At 38.5% G+C, this 23,648-nt stretch overlaps 1 protein-coding gene across 3 annotated transcripts in view; it reads right to left on the bottom strand.

Annotated features, from left to right (window-relative positions):
- The window catches only part of LOC136884690 (gastrula zinc finger protein XlCGF57.1), a 66,501-nt gene that overhangs the window by 41,507 nt on the left and 1,346 nt on the right, over positions 1–23,648 (bottom strand). For 2 of the 3 annotated variants that reach the window (XM_067156962.2, XM_067156960.2), the window contains exon 2: positions 14,946–15,058. In XM_067156962.2, the coding sequence (XP_067013063.2) occupies positions 14,946–14,996 (51 nt within the window). In that variant the 5' untranslated portion in view covers positions 14,997–15,058. Of the gene's footprint in view, positions 1–14,930; positions 15,059–23,648 lie in introns of all 3 variants that reach the window. The other variant, XM_067156959.2, reaches the window with a different exon arrangement.

Raw genomic sequence — 23,648 nt, forward strand, 5'->3', positions numbered from 1 at the left:
ATTCATCCATATTACATAAAAAGTACATTTGACATGAAGTAGGTCAATAACCTCTCTCCCCTCTCCAAGTTCATGGAAGGTTCCACAGCGCTCCAGTCTCTCCACCCTACTTCCCCCTCCCCTCTCCACTGTACAGTATACTCGATTTAATCATCCAACAGGAGAGATCCACATCGCTCCACAAGGCCCCTCCCATTCTTGCCCTCCCTTCTCCGGGCACAGCGTGCCTCACCAAAAACTTTCCATGACCACAGTCCTGAAAGAGTGTTTGGTGACAACGGACTTAGCATCGGCAGTCTAGATAAGTACGTACGTTTTTCATTATATAATTAACTTACTTGTATATTCATTTTATTTTTGCCATTGCTGTTTCATGTTATCACTAACCTCTCTATCATTGACAAGTTTACGCTACGTAAACAATACTGTACATATATAAGCATGTTTTCAAGTGATTTGATAGAATCTGAGGATGTTCTTGTAGAATGAAACATGTCATTCTTTGTATGCATACATACATACATACATACATTCATTATCATTATAGACTGTTATGCCTTTCAGTGTTCAGTCTGCAAGCCTCTGTGAATTTACTGAACGTCGCCACAATCCTCGATTTGCAACTAGTGTTGTGGCCTCATTTAGTTCTATAGCTCTTATCCTTAAATCGTTAGAAACTGAGTCTAACCATCATCGTCTTGGTCTACCTCTACTTCTCTTACCTCCATAACAGAGTCCATTATACTCCTAGGTAACCTATCCTTCTTTGTATGTTAGTGCGTATTTTAGAGGTATGTTATAATTTACATTGTATTTGCTGTGTATTTGACATACTGAAAAGCCTTAGTTAAATGTAACGAAGTCAACAGTGGAAAACATGGCTTCATTCTTAACAAAACATTGGTTTTTAGCAAATGTTACTGAATTATAACTGAGATTGCTCTTGTAATTCCTGTTTCTAATTAAACCCATTTTTAAGGTTTCTTTAATGTCAGGTCAGGTACATCCTGCTACCGCATGCAAAAGTAGACAGTACTACCAGCAGTTGTCTGGCCGAGGGTTGTGTAGCCGCTACCAAAACTGAAAAACTAAGGGAGAACCAATGATTATGGGCAAAGGAGTTCAACCTGAAGGGGAAGCCACTGTGTTGGAAATGACACATGAATCAACTGGAAGCTGCTGCCTTGCAGATATGGCAGGGTACTGCTGAAGGCTAACGGAGATAACCCTGACAGAAAATCATCTTTAATGTTAGGGCTAGCAAGTCAATTGGAGAGTAACTGCAATTGCTTTCCACACTTACACGAGCCTTGGATGGAAACCAAGAACTCAGAGTATACAACAGTACTCACAGAACCACACCAGGTATGACAGCTTACAGCCAGATGATAGGCCAGGTCTTGCAATTTTGCAACAACCCCAGAAGGCAACACACTCTAAAAGAAACAATCAACATATTTGCAACTAGTGTTGTGGCCCCATTTAGTAGTGAAGAAGTAGTAGACATCGTGGAGAGAAGGAAATCATGAACCCTAGGACTGAGTGAAACTAAATGGAAAGGTAAAGGCAAGAAAGAGTTGAGTAAAAGCTATACCCTCCACTGGAATGGTAACAACAGATGAGAAATGGAGTTGGATTGATATTGTCAAAAGAGTTAGATAGTATTAAAGAGATCCAGTATATCAATGAGAGGATTATAAAGTCAACAGTTCACCTTGTGAAAGAGAAGATGATACTGGTGCAAATGTCTGTCCTTCAGACGGATTGCAGTCAGGATGAAAAGACCAAATTTCTCGAAGACCTGAAAGATAACATCAGTGAAGGGAGGGCAATCATCATCGGGATACCAATGCACAGCTTGGGAGAGACAGGAATGGCTATTAGAAGATGATGAGACCACATGGCTATGGGAAAAGTGATTCAAAAGGGTAACATCACCTAGACTTCTGCATAAGAAACTGTTTGGTAGTAAAAAAAAAATTGGTTCAACAAAAGTGTCAGTCACAAGATTACCCATTACAGATGGGATGGAAAGAGCAAGACGGTCATTGACTATCTCATTACAGATAAAGAAAGAGGTAGACGTGTGACTGATGTCAAAATGATTTGCAATTGACCACCGGTTATTTGTAGCAGTTCTGAAAGACATTAATGTACAAAAAGTAACATACAGGAAATTACCAAAAATTAAGGTGTGGAAATTACAACAGATTGGAATGAGGACCATATAAGAGGATAACTGCCTACAGAAGAAGTGGAGAGTGTTGAGGTACAGTGCACAAGATTTAAAAACACCTTGATAACACAAGCAATAGTGGTTTGTGGGAAGAGAAGTGCAAGAATAAGGGAAAAAGAGACACCCTGGTGGAATTAAAGATAAGATCCTCAATAAAGGAAGGAACATAGCACAAAAAGAACAAGATAGAAAGAAATCCAAGCCAGAACAGGTAAGGGAAAAGGGGAAGGCCGGAGAGCTTGAGTAAGTTTACCGGGACAAGAAATTGAGAGTTAAAAGAGTAATAGAAAAAGTATAAATTGCTGGGAGAAATCTACTCAAAAAATGAAGGAAGACAGCAGAGGCAATATGAAATTACTGTTCAGAGTGATCAAAAACAAAAGAAATTCAGCTGAAACCATCCCAACAATTGAGGATCCTAATGGAAACCTGGCCAGGAAAGTAGAGGAAATCACAGAGGTTCTGATGAATCATTTTGCTCACCTATTGAATAGGACAGAAGCATATCAGAGAACAAAAGAACGAGCTGTTGAAAAGTGCACAGAGGAACCTCCCATTACATGGGCAGAAACTGAAGGAGACCTTAAGAAGATGCCACAAGGGAAATCCCCAGGAATCGATGAAGTCAGCACGGACATGATTAAAGCAGCAGGAGTCCAGGGTTTACAGTGGCTACACAGAGTCCTCAATGCAGTTTAAAAGATTACAAGATACAAGATAAACACTCAAGGGTGGCATTATATCCCTGTTTAAGAAAGGAAATCACCTCAAATACTCCAACTACTGGGAAATAATACTCTTTTCTCATGGGCTGAAGATTCTTGAGGAAATCTTAGAGAGCAGATGGCAGGTCATCTTAGAGCCACAGTTTGAAGAACAGTACGGCTTCAGGCCTAACAGCTGCACAGCAGACCTAATCTTCAGTGTCCATAAGTTAATGGACAAATATTAGGAAAAAGGCAAAGATCTGTGTATGGATATCCTTGATATTCAGATGGCATATGACAGCTTTGCGAGAGAGAAGATATAGGAATGCCTGAGTAAAAAGGAATGTGCTAGAGTTACTGGTTAAAAAAAAATTCCAGATGCTGTATCAGAACTGTACCAGCTGTGTGTGACTGAGCAACAGACATTTATCCTGGTTCTAGATCAAAACTGGAGTCCAGCAAGGCAGTGCACTATCCCATTATTGTTTGTCACCATCACTTTACAAAGCAAAAAATTTAAATGTATCCTCCTAATTCAATACAAAACATAATTCCATCATTAGATGGAGCAATAAAATGCAAACATGTTTTGACTCGTTTGAGCCATCTTCAGTGAAATAAGTGGAGATTAAAGTAATCTACATAATATAAGCTAAAAATGTGCTAAAAACATAATGAATGAACAAATGAATAACAAAAGAGACAGATGGAAATAAAAAATTACAATATACAATATTTACATCACTAGATGGAGCAATAAACAACTCGCTGAGACAAATTACGTGAAAAAAAGGGTTAATATAAAAAAATGTGCTAAACCTAATAAAATAAATAGGTACAGTTATCTTGAGACATCCACAGGATATGACCAGTTTGTACCCAGAAAGTGCTTTGAGAGTTTCATGGTGGTTTACTAATTTACTGTGAACCAGCATTTTTACGAACTGCTTTTATTCAAAGTAGTTTTAATAATTTATTTGTGAACAAAAATGTCCCTTTCCAAATGTAGAAAAGTAGATAGTAAGTGCCGTGCTTTGTGTGGGTTTGCATATTGGTGAACATGTTTTTTTTTTGCTATTCGCTTTACATCAAACCGACACAGATAGGTCTTATGGCGACGATGGGATTGGGAAGGCCTAGGAGTGGGACGGAAGCAGCCGTGGCCTTAATTAAGGTAAGTTCCAGCATTTGCCAGGTGTAAAAATGGTTAACCACGGAAAACCATCTTCAGGGCTACCAACAGTAGCATTCGAACCTACAGTCTCTTGAAAGCAAGCTCACAGCTGCGCGACCCTAACCGCAACTCGCTGGTCGCGAACTTGAGAGGACCATACTGAATACAGCATCTTAGTACAAAAGTCCGGATTCCATAGCATTAACTGTTTTAGTACTGTTTTATTACTAATTTATCAGTATGCCATAATAGCAGGGTGGATACCATCCTGGAATCCAGATATGAAGGTCCCAGGTGTGATTCCAGGTTCGGTCAGGAATTTTTATTTTTTATTATAGCTTCTCTCATGTTGGAGACTCTGTGATTGTGTGTGTTTCATTGTTCAATTCCATTTCATCAGCTCTTCTGTAGAGATTAGGATAGGAAGGGCATCCGGATATAAAACAACTACCTAATCCAGAATTCACTTCCAATCCCCTAAAAATATGGAAACTGGGCCAGTAATAAACATTGCTGTTTTTTATTAGCAAAACTGGTACCAATTGATGTGGTATTGCTGATTTTTGTTTATTAACAGAATCATAACAAAAAGGAGTCTGAATGCCCCAGAGATTGAGATGCTGGTTGACATTGGATCAGATTCTGAATATGCAAGTGATTCAGATGCTGAGGAAGTTCTTTCAGGGCCCCAACCCAGGGAAAAATTTGATCAGCAATCAGGAGTATTGACCAACAACCTAGTGGCAGTTTCACACAGGACTTGATTATGGACTTTGGAGATCCATACTATGAAAATCATACATTTTCAGATACGTATAATGAAGTCTTACATAACAGCACTGCTAGCAGTGAATCAGAGACAGTAACTTTATCTGATAACTCAACAATATGTATTTTCAAAACAAGGGGAAAAGCCAACTAAATTCAACAGCTCCATATATTCTGAGCCATACGGTGCCAATGTTCCCGTCAATTTGCTTTCTCAATGACGTGGCTGGATGAAACTCTTTTATTTCTTCCTTGATGATGCTATTGTAAATGCTTATATACTGTACAAGGAAACAAAGAAAGAACTAACCATGGGAAAGAAGCCATTTCAGTAGCATTAATGACATTTTGTAAGTGAAAAAAGTGTATTTTTCACAGTAAAAGACAATTTATGTAATGTGATAAAAATATCAACCACAAACGACATATGTGTTTTCAGTTAGCCTAAATGAACTATGGTCAATTTCTTGCCAGAGCAAATTGTAATAATTTTTATAATAAAATAATTATCATGGAACCATACACTTATTTCTGTATAAACACATTACATGGACACTAATAAAAAGGGTTTCATTAAATTTCAATGAAAAAATAATTAAACCCTATTGAACCGTATCCCCTTTCATAAAAGTGGGCTAGCATCAGCGAAAGAACACGTGGAGTGGTTCGATGTGATTGGGCGAAAATAAATCAAGCTAAAAGATGAAGCATACTAAATTAGTACCTGGACAGGATCTATGGTCATTATTCTAGTGAATAAGAACCCAAAAAAAAAAAAAAAGGCAAAGATGAATTTATTCAATAAAACATAGATATCATTCATACTAAATGTCACAAATAAAGAAAAATTAAATGAACCGACGACCTCTCTGGGCCAAAGAGAACCTATACCGAGCACATTATTTGAAAAATACAACAAGTGAATCAAATTTACATAAATCGAGTTACGACCCGAGGAACAAATATTTATGATCACAGCAGAAATGTACTTGGATACGCGTTACATTCGAGTGGTTTGTCGCCGCCACTAAACTTTCTAATTTTATGTCTAACGTTCGCAATACTAAAATTGTCCAAGAAAATGTGATGTTATCAGACAATACACTATTAGGCAAATACACATTAACTTGATATAAATACAGTCCGATGCAAATATATTTGGACAATGGGATAAATAAACCTCTTGTTCAAGCCATCCTACTCTCCCTTCCAAAAGAAAAACACAGACTCTAAATATGGCCCGAGCCATATGCAAATGAGAATGGTTAAGAAACCTTACAACCCAGCTATTAGCTTACGAACTAAAATAAACGCACATTTAAACAACGTTGGTTAAGCAAAATAAACAATAAAACACTGGTCACAACACCATCAGAAAAACAAGTGTACACACACACACACACACACCTGTAAACAAAGGACACATGGGAAAATGCATATCATCGGATATCAATCTGAGTTCAGCTCCGATATGTGGGCATAGACCAATTGCGCCTGGCTCGGCACAATACTTCCGACTTGCACCCTCACTGAAAGGAATGCATACAGCTGTGACACACAAACCAAACGCGACAGGCTAGCAAGGGGCTGCAGGTTTCTTAGAATTGTTCTAACAGGCTGGACTCAGTGGACGCTGTCAGCTAAGGCCTTCATTCACTCACGGCTGGCGGATTCCAGCCAGCTTGGCTTGCCTGGCTTAGGTCTCCCTACCCGAGACATGGATCCCTTCTCACAATAACAAGCTCGGCTCTTAATTAGCCCACATTACCAGCCGGTGATTTCACATACGATAATGCCTCAATCCCAGCAAATACATAGGGCTACTGCCTATCACTTACACATATCTGGCCTCAATAGCCATTTCGGGCTACACGCGCTCTTTACGCAACGTAACATGGGTTTGACCCCCCACTTAATTCAACACGGATGGGCGCTCGGGCCTCTGGTTTCAATCCCTAGGTAAACTTTCCTAGTTTTGTGCCTTCGTTATGCATATATCAGCATCCTCTAGCCTCACAACTCGCGTCACATAAGTCCGACCCATATAAATTCTAAATCTGCTTTCCCTGCATATCTAAAGATCTTAATTGATTCGACGGTGTCCACAGCTCTGTCGCACGTCTTAATGGTACCTGAAATGCATGCTACGTGCAGAGATGACAGTAAATAAAGGATAAAGAAAAATCCTACTCTAATCCTGATAACATAACCCTCGTCCTCATGCGACATTTAAGGCTTAAGGCCTAAAAATTCTGTGAGGACGCTATCCAATAAATCTCAAATAACATAGTGGAATACACAGACAGAAACACATAACCAGAAAATCAAATCATACAACACTAACTGTAACCTAATTATTTCCTTTAATTCCCAACTATCTATATAACACACTCACATCCCAAGCTAATACATGCAATAGCTTATGAACACATTTACTTTACTGAAGTTAAATCAAGACATACGCCTCTCTGGATGACTTTAAATATGCACCAATATTTACATAGAAATCTAATTTGCCTATAGTATATCTATCTGATAACTACAACATGCTAATAGACATTAGAAAGCTTAGCTGTAACGACAGGAACCAGCAACGGCGATCACATGACCGCTGGTGTCATTCAGGCCTTAGCCTGACATCTCAGCGATCTCCAGGAGTCATAGCCTCGTCCTCTCGAGTCCAAAGACGGCCATGATTCTCCAGTAAGCCTTGGTATCCTCCAATGTAGTTGTTGTGGAAGTCTTCTTCGCCGTTTCTTTATGCAACGAGCACATGGGATCCACCCCTAATGATTAGGTTGCAATTAGGCAACAACCTGTGCAACAGAGTTACAGTTAAATAAATGCACCATTAGATTGCAGGCAGTTTCCTGTCCTTCACAATGGCAATATATGAGACGGTACGCACACGACATACGCGCATTCCGCGCCCGCGTCCCGAACACTTGTTGCTACCGTGAACAAAATACATATGTGAGACGCCTCAAATATAACGAGCACTCACAGTCTGAAATTAGCAACGTATACAGTCATTCACCAGCCCGCACCCTGGCGACTACTCAAATATGAATATTTTAGACAGAGGTAACTGTCCAGATCACTGTTTATTACATGAATTAAAACACCATAATTAAAACAAACAGAGCTTCTAACATGGCGCGGCCTCCCCTTTCCAAGTTCTTTTTCAACAACCTTCCTACCTCCGTCCTGCCAAAGAACTTCGCCCCATAAATACTGGCCTTCCGGTCCCACAACCAAAACAGGTTCAAACCTGGCTATAGGTTTGAACGTAATACACATGAAACAGGCATAATTATACAATGTTATTATTCACAGACATAGGACAATTCAAGTCTCGTTCTCTCATACGAACAGACTGTGGAATATGGCTCCGTGACGGATATCTTCTGACAGATTCCAATGAAATTTTATACCAGGTAGGGTCAAGTTGTCTACATTTCGCTTGCAGTTTGCCAGCTCCGGAAGCTCGGTTATCCCCACTCCAGCACGTGGTTGGTTGACAATGTTAACCAGCGGACAGAATCTCTGCACCTACACGTCCTACAGCTTCGTTCAGACTCGAAAAATGTCCGTCTATCCATGGCTTGGTATCGACTTCACTCTAACTAGGTGCAGTATAGCTTCCTAACAGCCATTGTCGTCCTACATGCAATAATCTGTTTTCTTAAATGAACCCTGTGTGCTACTCATGATAATATGTGGCATATGGCGATATGTTACATAATAAAGGGTTAATTTACACTTGAACCACCTGCATAAGCTGAAACTTATCAGGAAGGAGAAGAAGAATCCAATAGTGTCCCAGTATGGGGAATGTCTTTTCCCTTGGTAGTGTCATATGACTTCTCTAGGTCCACGAAGTATAAGCATAACTGTCTATTCTTCCCACAGCTTTATTTAATTACCTGCAGCATACTGATAATCTGATCCTGACAGCCCCTTTGTGGGCTGAAACCACACTAAGTTTCATCCAACTTCCTCTCAACCACTGATATCACCCTCCTTTCTAAGATGACAGGGAACACCTTGCCTGGTATACTGATCAATGAGATGCCATGATATTTGTTGCAATTCTCCCCATCCCTTGCTTATAGATATGTGCAATTACAGGTTTTGTCCAATCTGAAGATACCTTACTACCGCTCCATGATGACCTTATTACACTCTGAAGCCATTTCATGCATACCATCTCACTTAACTTCACCATTTCAGATCAAATTTCATCTATTCCTATTGTTTTACGACAATGGACTTTGTTTACCATCCTTTCCGCTTCCTTAAGTGTAATTACATCAACACTGAGCGAGTTGGCCATGCGCGTAGAGGCGCGCGGCTGTGAGCTTGCATCCAGGAGATAGTAGGTTCGAATCCCACTATTGGCAGCCCTGAAGATGGTTTTCCGTGGTTTCCCATTTTCACACCAGGCAAATGCTGGGGCTGTACCTTAATTAAGGCCAAGGCCGCTTCCTTCCAACTCTTGGGCCTTTCCTATCCCATCGTCGCCATAACACCTATCTGTGTCGGTGTGACGTAAAGCCCTTAGCAAAAAATTTCATGGATGTCTGACAAAAATACCCACCCTGGAGATTTTCTAGCCTTATTTGTCAGCAGCTTCACTTTCTTTATTCTAAGTGTAGAGACACTTAGTTCACTACAGGTCAGACAGTGGTCCCTATCATCAAAAACTCCCTGGAATACCCACAAACTCCTAACAGATATTATGAATTCAAGGTTATGATTTAGTCCAGGGGTGCTCAACGTATAACCGGACTTGGCCCGCGAAGTTTTTTGTTTTTCGAAGGTACCGGAAAAAATACATAATAAAAACTTTATTGTAATTTACGGTGATAAGGGATAAAATGATAAGAAATATCTCTGAATTATTCAGTTTAGTTTTGACATGATGTTTTTTTTTACTGGGTTGTAAAATAATTCTAAGATGCATAATTATTCCCAGCTTAAACACAGATAAGAGTTAAACTTCATCTGTTCATTTTTCGGAATTACAGCTGCAGACTTGCCTGGAGAGTGAAAGGCCTCCTGCATTCCACGGGGGATTCAACAGGTAGAGTTATCTTGAGACATCCACAGGAAATGGCCAGTTTGTACCCGGAAAGTGCTCTGAGAGGTTCATTGTGGTTTACTAATTTACTGGAAACTAGCATTTTTACAAACTGTTGTTATTCAAAGCAGTTTTAATAATTTATTTGTGAAAAAGACTGTCCCCTTCCAAACGTAGAAAAGTGGATTGCGAGTGCTGTGCTTTTAAAGAAAAATGGACTGACGACTATTTTTGTATTGAGAATAGTGAGAAAGTAATGTGTCTGATATGCAAGGAAAATACATCAGTTTGTACAGAATACAAAGTCAGACAGCATTCTGATTTGAAGCACAAATCTATATATAATAAATACGATTGGGTATTATGGAAGGAAAAGATATCTAATTTAATTAAAAGTCTCACTGCTCAAAAACAGATCAAGGAAAATATAGCTGCAGTCTTCGCGAACTATAAAGATGCACATTCATTGGCCGCAAAAGAGAAACCATTTTCTGATGAGGAGTTTGCGATGAACTGTATACTTTCTGTAATAGAAGAAATGTGTCCTGAAGAGAAACAACTGATAAATTCGGGCAGCTTACCGTGGAATACAATGACGAGAAGAGCAGAAGAACTTGGGGCTAACTTGCGCTCACAACTACACGAAATATCTAAATCATTCGAGTGCTTTTTGTTGTCTTTGGATGGAAGTAATGATGTCCATGACACAGCACAACTTTTAATTTTTATTTGTGGGATTGACAAAGCGAGTGAAATAACTGAGGAGCTGGCATCTTTAAGAAGCATCCACGGAACTGTAACAGGCAAGGATTTGTTTCTCCAACTAAGTGAAACATTGAAGGATCTCAATTTACGATGGGATGGACTGGCAGCTATAACAACAGATAGAGCAAGTAATATTAGTGGTACAAAAACTGGATAGATTGGAAAAATAAAAAACAAATTCACTAACAGAAATACTGATATGCCTCTTGAATTACACTGCATTATTCATCAAGTGCTATACGAAAAAGCATTAAATTTACAACATGTGATGAACACAGTGGCATCTACAATTAATTATATTCGATCATGTGGACTCCATCATCTGCAGTTCCAGTCATTTCTGGCTGAAATTGATTGTGAATATGGTGATGTAATTTATCATAACGAGGTACGCTGGCTTAGTCTTGGTAATATATTTGAATGTTTCTTTTATCTTCGTGGAGAAATAAACACATTTATGAATATCAAACAGAAAGAAGTGACCGACTCTGCAGTTAAAATTTGAATGTGGGATTTAGCAATACTCACAGATTTTTGCATGCTTTTAAATGAAGTGTATAGTTATGGGTTAGTGTTCCAAACTAAACTGAAATTGTTTTCTCAGCAATTAGAGTAAGGCACGTTCCCATACTTTTCATGCTGTACTGTGCTTCAAGAAGTGAACTCAAACAGTTCAGTGCCATATGATCAGTTTATTATGTTGATTGACCTACTGAATACTGAGTTTGAAACCAGATTTAAGGACCTTCCTGTGAATACGGAAAAAATTGATTTGTTCAAAAATCCATTTGCAATTGATGTCGGTAATGCACCTGTGCAACTACAGATCTAATTACTGTAATTGAGCTTAAGTGTTGGTCCCAATTAAGGGACAAGTTCATGGAAGGACATCTTATTAACTGTTACAGAGCACTTAGTAATAAAACATTTCCAGCTTTCTTAAAATTTGTGAGAAAATTCTTCTGCGCATTTGCAAATACTTGTATCTGTGAACAAACATTTCCAAAAATGAAGTTATGTTCCCAGATCAGTGATGAATATCAACATTCCATTCTGAGGGTGGCTGTATCAAATCTATCTCCAGACATTTCAACACTGTCACTTCAAGCGAAGGCCCAGGCCTGTTATTAATTGAATTAGTGAGTGCAGAAACAAATATATTTCAAAAAAATAAAAAATTTAACTGAGATAGCTGTTTTGTTCCTGATGGCAAGCCCTATCTATTGCGGTGAAAAGGATACATATTCCAATGCAGTGGGCAGTGTTTAGAGTGAGCAAGAATTTTCAATGAGTGGATTATTGACAATAATGTTAATAAACTGTTAAGCGTGTTATGAGCCACACACATAATTTTGTATTTTCACACTTAATCTGTTATAGTGAGTGCCTGTTGATGTCCGAGTCAGATAGTGAATATGCACAACCACAGTGAAAGAACGTTTAAGTAAATAAAGACCAACATGTTATGGAAATAGAAAAAAAATGCCAGATGTAGGGGTGAGGAATTTGTAACCTTGAAAGGATTATGGGCAGAAGCCAACAAAACTGGCCCTGATTGTAATTGCAGAAAAGTATGTATGGCACAGTTTTCAGAGGATGAGAGAAAGAGCATTATAAGATGGTAAACCAAAGAATGAACAGGACACCTTTGAGTTCAACCTTCAAACTCAAAAAGACCAGCAAAATAATGCTTCCTTCAAGCAAAGCTTACGATGGAAACCTATGTATGTAGCACCTTTTCTTTTTGGCTTTTTTGTCTTTTATAGTAATACAGTATTATTATTATTATTATTATTATTATTATTATTATTATTATTATTATTATTATTATTATTATTATTATTATTATTATTTCTTTCAGGTGCCTATTAAGGCCAGCTAGATAAGTGAGCTTTCAAAGCTTGTCAAGTATATCCAGACCAGTATATACATTTCTATGAGGAGCGCCACACTTGGCCAATGGCAGAAGCTGTAGGAACAGGACAACGAATAACCACAAAAGAAATGGTGATTGGACAAATTCTTTAGTTATAATGTGTTGCTGCTTAACAGACTTTCAAAATTGCGATTTTGTTTTACATTAACTGCCTCTACAAAGATCTTTCTCAAATTTGAGTGTAAAAAAAAGGACATATTATTTGACATAAGAAATGGTATAACGACTGGGTCTGGAGAAAAGGAATTGCCTAGGACAAATGTACGTCAAAACTGTCCAGACTGAAAGGACACAACCCTCCATACAGATATCTCCCCATCAAATTCCATTTCATTTGCCAAGTTTTTTCAAAGGAGCATGCTCATAATTTCAATGTTCCAACAAGGTGGCTTTCCATCATACCAATGAATAGAAGTTGTACTTCAATATGGATGAGTAACTCTCAAGACGCTGAATTAGACTGAGTACGACCTGGTGGTGTTTGTATATCCTTCAAGGTTTCATAACTTTTCATATTGCGAGGACATATTTAAGGCATTCTTTAAAGAACACTACTGGGTACTTACTATTGTAAGGACACTACTTTCAAAAATTGCTCCAACTCCTCCATCCAGGAGTGCCATCAGCATTGCTAACTAGCTATGATCTTCCTGAGCAAGCTTTAGGTTGAACAACTAGAAGAGTACAAATAATCATCATCCTCCTCCCATAAATCTCTCTAGACTTTGATTTTCAGTGGCTTCAACAGCTGCCCAAAGTTTTTATTGTTTTACATTACAATAAATCACAGAAATTCAACAGAATTGTTCAGAGTTAGCTTAATGTAGCTCTGACCTTGGAGATGGCTGTAGATCTTCCAGCTGGCAGTGTAAACTTTCAAATCATGAAGTAAACCAATTTATAAATAATTTATTGATATCAAAAAACAGGAGAAAATAGAGTGGAAGCAGATGGAGTACAACATGAGAAATTGTACAAAAACAACTAAAAACTTGAAAAAATCACAACAAAAATTTCTCTCCATGACAACACAGGCCCATAATATAACTAATTGGGAAAACTAATAATACAAATTTAACATCAACATCATAAAATTTATTAAATCAAGAGTTAAAGGTGAGCAAATATCAATAATTAGACAACTCCCCATATAAACACCAATATAACCCGCAGCCAGTGAGAAAAGTAGCAGTACATCAGTTGGTTCCAAAAAAGATAATACAGAATGATCAATAATGCAATGGGGAATTCATTCCTCCTGTCTCATGACTTTAGGCGAAAAGAGCATGACCAGTTACTATCAAAAATTTGTAATGTCACTGTCAGTAATTTTACCAAATGAAGAACAAGATGTCCATGGCATTGGATGGATCCTGAATCAGCTCTTAGTTTCAGATAATGATATCTCAAAGTCAGAGGGAATCTTACTGGGGCCCTGTAGGTAAGACTCATTCTCTAAAGCATAGGGTCTGCTCAGTTAATCTACACTGAAAATAATTAGTGTCAAGTAATCAATCTTTATACTAACTATGCATGGGGAAAAACCATAAATCCAAGTTTCTAATGTCAAACACTACCCACCATTTCCAATAATAATGAATGACATCCAGCATGCCACCATCACACATCTTATGACCATTTACATTTACAATGTACAGCATACCTACCAGACTACCACCTAGATCAGATAAGAAATTAGATGTATGGCTTTTACAGGCGTTTGCTCTATTAACCAGCGTTTCGTCTGACACTAGACTCGTCAGAGTGGGATGTGCCAGACCCTACACACTGACGCTGGGGTGTATGCAGGTGAATTTTATTTATTTATTTTTTTTTTTTTTTTACGGGGGGCCCCCGTAGCCCGCTCCCCCGCCGTGACCATCGACTCAATCTACATGGCCTCCGACATGCTAATAATTTCTAAGAAGAAAAGAGATAGCTGGGTGGAGTGGGAAGTGATACAAGGAGTATCTGCCGGTTTCCGAGTCAGACTCGCTACCACAGCAAGAGTTTTGATTTTTGATATGCTCTATTGGTGGAAAAATATCTAATTCCCTCCATGGGAACTTAGTATTTCCATACCACCTAGATGTCGTGCAATGAAACATCTGACAAAGTAGCTTTCAAAATTTGGAGTGCTTATGCCCCTTGTTATGCAACAAACATTAATCCATATTATATATTTCATAAGTTATAGATCTGAAAATCTTTCAGAATATCATAATTTTGATCACTATAAAGTAATCAGGAATGATACTTACGAACGATCTACTTACTGTGCCATCATGCCAGACAGGTTCCTCCTTGATCTCTATTTTCTGGTCCATTTCACACAGCAACAGATGTATTTATATGAAAATGAGCCCAAAATTACTTCCACTAACTTTTACTGAAACAAAAATAGGTACAGGAAATATATTATTATCAGGGTCATCATATATATACCAACCAAGTAAAAAAAAGCAGGTGTGCAGTTCTCCATTAATGTCAACAGTTTTATCACAGCCACACAGCTCAGACTTCCACAGAAATCAAATCACAGAGACAAGGCTTTCATTCCACACACCCCACATGCAGCGACTGGGACTGAACCACAAGCACCTTGGTGAGAAGACAGTGACAATGCCACTACAATATCAGTGGCCAACCTAGGTCCGTAGTCTAGATTGATACAGATCTCCATGTCACTATATCCTACACTAACCTGCAGGTCTGTAGAATAGTTTAACACACATCTCCAATGTGCACTATCCTGTGCTCACCTACACATATCTAGAGAACTATTACATTCTCCATCTATTTATATCAGTACCATTTCCTGACTGATACCAAATTCCTACCATATACGCGTACCTATGAAATTAGCCGAACGATTCCTGGGTTTCTGAACATGCATCCCACGAACATAAACCTATGGTCAACTTCTCAATCTTATTCGCAATCTACTTATTTGTTATCTGAACTACCTATCTGAATTTTAAAATATTTAGGTAACATCACAATCCAGAGGTTTCTAATTTTCCCTTTGTGACAGGTATTATCCATTTTTTACTTTGATAGCATGAATGCTTGTATGTTAAAGAAGGTCTTCATAATATAAGTATAAGAGTTGAGCTCTGGTTTTCTACTATTATTATAGCAAAACTATTCAATGTGGGCAAGATATTGAAGCTAATAGAAATGGGAAGCATCTGCTAGACATCTGTGCTAGTTGGTGCACATAGGAGGGTAGAGGCACCAGATCCATAACAGAATATACCATAACCAACTTAGAATTCAGAATGTGTGGGATTACCGACTCCATGATGAGGAAATTAGACAGAAGAACATGGATATGATTAGCAAAAATAGATAGTAAGCAGGTTAAGGATATAGAAAGTATACAGGTGGCATATAGGGATGCTGTAGTAGAAATAGGAAGAGAGTGCCTAGGAACAAGTGAATGTAAAAATAGGAAAAAAGTGAACATGGTGGTGGAGTGATGAAGTGAGAGCAGCTTGTAAACTTTAAAAGAAGGCATATCAGAAATGGTTCCAAACAAGGACTGATGAAGACAAGGATTTGTGCACAGATGAATGAAACTAAGTGACACAAATACTTGCTGGTTCCAGGAAGAAATTGTAGGAAGATTTTGGTAATAACTTGGAAAGTCTAGGTCAAACAACAGGAGAACCTATCTGGACAGTAATAAAGAACCTTGAAACTGAGGAGATAAAGGAAATGAATGGTATTTTGAATAAATCAGGTGAACTAATAATAGATCCCAGGGAATCACAGGAGGTAGAGGAATATTTTTAAAAGCTTTTCAACGTAAAAGGAAATCATCCTGGTGACTTCACAAGCAACCAAGTTTCTGGGGAGAGGACAATTGTGTTTGAGGATGTAGAAAGGATGGTAAATAAACTCCACTGTCATAAAGCTGCAGGAATAGAAGAAATTAAACTTGAAATGGTGAAATATAGTAGGAAGCCAGAGATTAAATAAAATAGAGTAATAAGATAAGCATGGAGTGTTAATAATTTAACTTCTGATTGGAAAAAAACAGTAACTGTGCCTATCTATAAGTAAGGGAACAGGAAGCCTTATTAAAACTACCAAGGTATCGAACTATTCATTACACCAGCCAATGTCGTACCAGCATTTTGAAATGTAGGGTGCAATCAGTAGTTGACAGTATGTTGGATGAAAACCAGTGAGGTTACAGAGCACAGAGGGGCTACCAGGATCAGATTTTAAGTGTGTGTCAGTATGAAAAATGTTACAAGAAGAACAGACAGTAATATTTATGTTCTTTGAGAAGGCAAGTAACAGAAACCTTTGGAAAAATATTCAGCATACTGGCAGACAATGTGATTAAGGGTAGATTATTAAAAGCAATCATAGCTATTTACTGCATGTTGACAGTTGTGCTGCAGTGAGAATTGATGGTCAAACGAATTCCCAGTTAATGTACTTACAGGAGTAAGACAAATCTGTTACCATAAGCTATAAACTTAATGTTGTTCTGTATTGTTCTGTGTTGAATTGCAATTGGTAGCAACCCCTCCTTCAAAGCCCCAGGATTCCCCTTTAAATACATCATACGTCATGCAGAAGATATTTAATGATGATAATAAATTAGCTACCGTTTCAAGATATTTAAATTGACACCATATAGGCAGCCTGCACATCAATTTCAAACCATTGTTTTACTCCACCAGTTTCCTGCTTACAAAATGCAACTAAGCTTTTTCATGGTTTCACATCATGGCAGTGCTGCGGTGCTGCAGTCTAGCGGTAGCGCGTCTGCCACTTAACTGGAGACTCAGGTTTGATTACTGGTCAGGTCAAAGATTTTTATCTGAATGTAAGAGCTGGTTCAAAGTCCACTCAGCCTACATGAGAACAACTGAAGAGCTATCTAAAGGCAACATAACGCCACAGTCTAAAGAATAATGTCTGAGGAATTTCTCGTGCTGAACACATAACATGAAGGTTTAGGGCTGGGCAGCAGTCACTTGATAGGCCATGACCTAACAGTTCTAAAGCACCATAGTTATTGTTTCAATAGCCACACTTTTTTATTGGATGCAAGGATATTTTTCAAAGCACAAAATTAGGGCTCTATTCACAATTTTCATATTTATTACCTTTCTTTTTTCTTTAACCCCTGCCAACTCAGCATTTAAAAGTTCACAATGTTTGTGGCATGTATGACTCAGTGTGGAATTCTCTCTGAAGTACATATTTAGAAGTTCAGACCATACATTTGTATTATCACAATCAAACGAAACAGAACCTCAGCAATTTCTGCTTCATTGCCGCTACTGTGGAATAGAAAAGTTACAAAAGATCGAGCAGGATCAGAAGATGTTCACACAACTGTGGTGTCAGTTGAGAGTGTGAGAGATACATATGAGGCAGAAGGAGACACATCTTGTTAGCGGACAACAAACTTTATTCATCTACATAGAAAGATCTATCTCACCAGTGACTTCAGTCTTAATCCTCCTTTGAGATATGTCTCGCAAGATGCACCTCAGTTTTACTCATATAACACAATAGATCGATCTGGAACTGTGGTGGCGAGTTATCTAGTGGATTACTGGTTCAGTTATTGTGCATTTCCTGAGCAAATAGAGGGAAAGACTTCCTTTCTTCTGGCAAAATTGAGCAGAATACTTAGTTAACCTACCACATACAGTACGTGACTAAAGGAAAAAAACCATGCAAATTTGATATGTGTATCACACAACATTAAAAACTGGACAATTCATATAATGGATATTAACTACCTAAGTTATATAACCACATGATGAGGTGTTACAGCAGAATGAAGGAGAGAAGGGTGGATATTATCACAAATGGTGAGATAATGAATCAAATTGGTAAGAGGCAAACAATTTGGTGAAATTTGATAAGAAGAAGGTATAGAATTTTATGACACATCTTACAGTAAATTTAGAATGTAGTAGTTCAGTAGTGGCCCTTGCTGAATTATGCTGGTGGTTCTACTCCATGATCCTTAATTTACTAGATCTCTTTGTATTGAATAGGTGGATATTAAAAATAACACCTGTAACATACTTTGTAATTAAGTGTTAGGTTCCGATCTCTCAGCGCAGAGATGGTGTGGAATGACATTTGTAGACGAGTAAGTTTGAGTTGCATCTTTAAAAGTAGGTAAGATCATAATATGAAGACAAAGTTGGAATTCAAGAGGAGAAATTGGGGCAAATATTCATTTATAGGAAGGGGAGTTAGGGATTGGAATAACTTACCAAGGGAGATGTTCAATAAATTTCCAGTTTGTTTGAAATCATTTAAGAAAAGGCTAAGAAAACAACAGATAGGGAATCAACCACCTGTGCGACTGCCGTAAATGCAGATCAGTATTGATTGATTGATGGAAGGCTGCATCAAATCAGTCCATGGACTGATGACACAAACAACGACAATTACAACCTTCAAGAAAATCTTTGAGCATGATAATTGTTATATTCCCACACGTTTTTCTAAATAATATTTAATATATCTGAAAGAGACATTTTGGTTATTAGATTACGTCGAGAACATCTAGTTTAGCACGTTCAATGCTGAGGGACTGGATCCGGCTTCCCGCTAGTGCGCGTGACCCAGATCCTGACTGCATTGCCATGCCATTTCTAACAGTCAGTGTGAGCTCAGCTCTTGACGAAAACACATTGTATGTCATACGCACCTCGACTAGTAGTGGCGTGATATATTTTCGTTCGTCGTTCACATCTTTTGGTGCTTTTTTGCAATTGTGGCAGTAGTAGGCCTATATGTTATAATTTTGAATTATATTTAAATTGTTTTTATTGTGAGTGTGTGATGGCTCGTTGTTGTGTCGATTTGTCTGGCAGTGATGATGAGTTTACGAGTGAAGGAAGTGCTGATTCTGAAACAGAAAGTTCGGAAAATGAGGACGAACCGGAACTCAACCCAACCTGGTTAAATCGAACATTCGGCTTGAAGAATATACAATTTAGCAAAGAAAACGAACTGCTAGTACCGATACTGGGAGAAAACAAACCTACTGACCGGATTCTATTGTTGTTTGATAATAATTTTTTTGGAATTTGTTTGTCGTGAGACAAACAATTATGAGTTAGAGTTTTTTGTGGGCCAAGCACAAAGGAGAAATTACGCATTGCAAGATGGAATGATGTCGATGTCAATGAACTAAAGACATTTTTTGGTTTGCTGATTCATACAGGAACATTGTGAATGAGCAGGCTCAAAGATTATTGGAAAACTCACAGGATTTTCAATGTTCCTGCGTTTTGACAGTATATGAGCCGAGATTGTTTTCTACTTATATTATGATGCCTACACTTTTCCTTGGCTAGACTTATCAATGATCCCAAACCCCAGTCATTAGACAGGCTGGAATGGTGAGAAAAATTATTGATTTTTTCAACAATAAAATGTCTAGCATTTATATCCTTCACGGGAACTGTTCATTGATGAAGCTATGGTACTTTGGCAGGGTCACTTGATCTTCTAGCAGTATATAAATGCAACAGGGCATAAGTATGGCATAAAACTTATGCTCTAAATGAACCTGAGGGCCTCACTTTCAAATTTATTGTGTATGCCAGAGCCGACGACCAGTTGTCTGGGAAAGGACACTCTACAAATGTGGTTATGCATCCTTTAGAGCAACATCTGAACAATGGCTATGCCGTGTTCATGGACAATTATTATAATAGATTTTCCCTAGCATCTAAGCTGCTGTCAGAAAATACATACAGTACAGAAACACTCCGAGCTGACCGGCAGCACAACCCTCCAACTGTGAAGACGGCAATACTGCCTGAAGGTGGAACTATCGCTCAGTATGCTGAGGGAATTATGGTGGGCAAATGGAGGGACAAGCGAGTGGTACAATACATTTCCTCGCAATTTGAGAATACAATGGTCACTGTCACAAATAAAGAGGCGAAGAAAAATAAAAGACTTTGCCAATAGTGCAATATAATACACACGTAAAAGGGACGGATCGATGTGACCAACTCAAGGCATAATATCCTTTTCAAAGGAAAACCCTTCGCAAAACAATTTTCTCCACATCATTCAACCTATGATCACCAATGATTTTCACTTATACAATATGCATAATACCAGGCTTGGAAAACCGAAAATGGTTTTATATGACTTTCGCCTACGAATAGTGGAATAACTGCTGCCACGCCATCAAGCAGAGCTAGTGCGCACTCCTCTGAGAAAGACAAACTTACATCGGTGGGTGAAAAATGTCATTCTCTATTTGCGATTTTTTAAATTTACGAAATTAAAATATCACACGAGAACACGTTTATGTATTTCTATACAACTTTATTGTCACTACGAAACTTATCCCAGTCTCGTCAATCTCGCTTCTTTTCTAAACACCACCGGCTTAACATTTTTATTCCTCACAATCAAAACAATCGCTCTCCTAAACAATCTACAAAGAAAATATACGTTTCACACCAGAGACTTAATGGTGCTGTTTCTTGATGCCATATTCGAAATCTGTGTGTACGTACGTCCGTTGCTATGTTAAGGAGGATAAACATATGTACGTTATACGTCCAGGGACACGAAACATAAATATAATAACATAATACTTTCGACTCATCGTAAAACTTCAAAATACAATTATTGAATGTTTCATCATAATTAGGATATCTGTCCTACGACAAAAATGATGAGGGAGACTCCAAAGGAGGAACCAAATACAAAAAGTGCGGGGTCTGCTATACAGCAGGAAGTAAAAAAACAATCAACATTTGTCTGTTCTGGCTGTCCAGATTTGCCAGGGTTTTGCCTGGTTAGTTGCTTTGACAAATACCACAAATACATTTAAGTGGACCAAACAGTGGATGGTGGGTGGAGCTGTAAATTATTGTACATAGTGAAAAACAACATTAATAGAGTTAAATGTGGTTTTTACAATCTTTCAATTTAAAACATGTCATAAACAGTAATTATTGTCATATATTTCATTATAACATAAGATTTTCAACAGAATAGTGAAAAGTGGTGTAGCGCACGGTGCTGAGGGGCTAAATCCCACCGTTGCCTACGAGATACACAAGGCTGGGAAATACGGCACACTAGACTCATCCTTGAGATACTTCCGACAAGTGCCGATAGAGTTCTCTTTATTGTTCTGTCTCGCTCGATCATTGCAACATGTTCGAATATGAAAAACTATAAAAATTCATTAAAACTAGTAATTTCAGAAAGGCAGCAAACAGATAAGAGATCAAAGATAGACCAAGAGCAATTGTTTGACTTATCTTCTACAACGTATATCATACAACATGCTTAAACGAAATAGGTAATTCACGAAAGAAGCAGAGAAATCTGATAGCGAGTTTGTCACTTCTTACCGATTCCTTTAACTGTGCCTCAGAGTATCCGATAAGCGAATCGAGATTGCGGTCATAAATAACTTTGAGTTTAATCACCCATTCACCAATTATCAACGATCCAATTTTTTCCTCCGCACATCTGATGTTTTGACATTTGTATTGAAGCCGCTGTTTAGTGAGCAATGTTATGCCCGTTTCGCCATTAGAAAATCCTATGTAATTTTTTAGTGTCTTCTGATACCGTAGAGTTAGGCAGGGCAAGGATCACAGAAATCTGTAACTGGTAAGTGCTTTCCTATGACAGAGGACGCAAAAATTATGCGTCGTTTCACCGTACTTTTTATCTTCCTGTAAAACTAAATTTGTGTTCGCCTCTGTGGTGTTGTGGTTAGTTTGATTAGCTGTCACCCCCGGAGGTCCCCGGGTTCGATTCCCAGCCCTGCCACGAAACTTGAAAAGTGGTACGATGGCTGGAATGGGGTCCACTCAGCCTCGGAGGGTCAACTGAGTATAGGTGGGTTCGATTCCCACCTCAGCCATCCTCAAAGTGGTTTTCCGTGGTTCCCACTTCTCCTCCAGGCAAGTGCCAAAATAGTACCTAACTTAAGGCCACGGCCGGTTCCTTCCTTCTTTCCTGCCTGTCCAATCTTCCCATCCCTCCACAAGGCTCCTGTTCAGCATAGCAGGTGAGGCTGAATGGGCGAGGTACTGGTTATCCTTCCCAGCTGTACCCTCGACCCAAAGTCTGGCGCTCCAGGACACTAGGTACATTTAAGGCGGTAGAGGTGGGATCCCTCACTGAGTCTGAGGGAAAAACCGACCCTAGAGGGTAAACCGACGAAGAAAGAAGAAGAAAATTAAATTCGGAAGGTAAACTATGGAACGACAATTTTCATGCTTTTTTAGTGTCATCTGCAATACAGAGAGGTACACAACAGTGCACCTTCTTCTCAACCTCACAGACACTCACATACAGAAATCATATTCAAAATAAATAGCACAAAGTCAACACAGCATCACAATTACTCCGCATATTGCAATGTTAAAGTCTGCCAAGAACAGAATGGAAACCTGACATCTAGCGGCCAAACCGTGAACACGGTCGGGCCGCTTTTTCAGCGACAAATTAGTAGCTATGTCCCGGCCTTGTATATCTCGTAGGCAGCGATCCGACCCACAGACTTAGACGTCTTCAGAAGTTTTAATTTAGGCATGTATCATCCTTATAGGCATATGTTTGGATTTTTTAGAACATATGGTAAGTTTTATATAATTTTTCCTTTTTCAGCTCTTGGGGGTGGGAATATGTAATCTGCATAGCAGCTAACGTGTTAGGCTATATATTGTACGCGCACTTTTTAGTGATAGATTTTTGTACTGGGTTGTGGAGTAAGGAGGGAGCACTGACGGTTCCGGAAGTACTGCCAACTGAATGGAAATGAAATCTGAATTGTATCGATAATATGATCGATCGATATGAATTTTCTAAACCTATATACTATATAAAATTTCTCGATGCGAAACTTGTTCCTAGCATGAATTCTATAGTTTGGCTTTGCTGTGTAAACAACAACAGTACGAGTACGTAAGGTGTACGCCAGATGTCGCACAGCG

Source organism: Anabrus simplex, chromosome 13 (assembly GCF_040414725.1).
Source record: "Anabrus simplex isolate iqAnaSimp1 chromosome 13, ASM4041472v1, whole genome shotgun sequence".
NCBI lineage: Eukaryota > Metazoa > Arthropoda > Insecta > Orthoptera > Tettigoniidae > Anabrus > Anabrus simplex.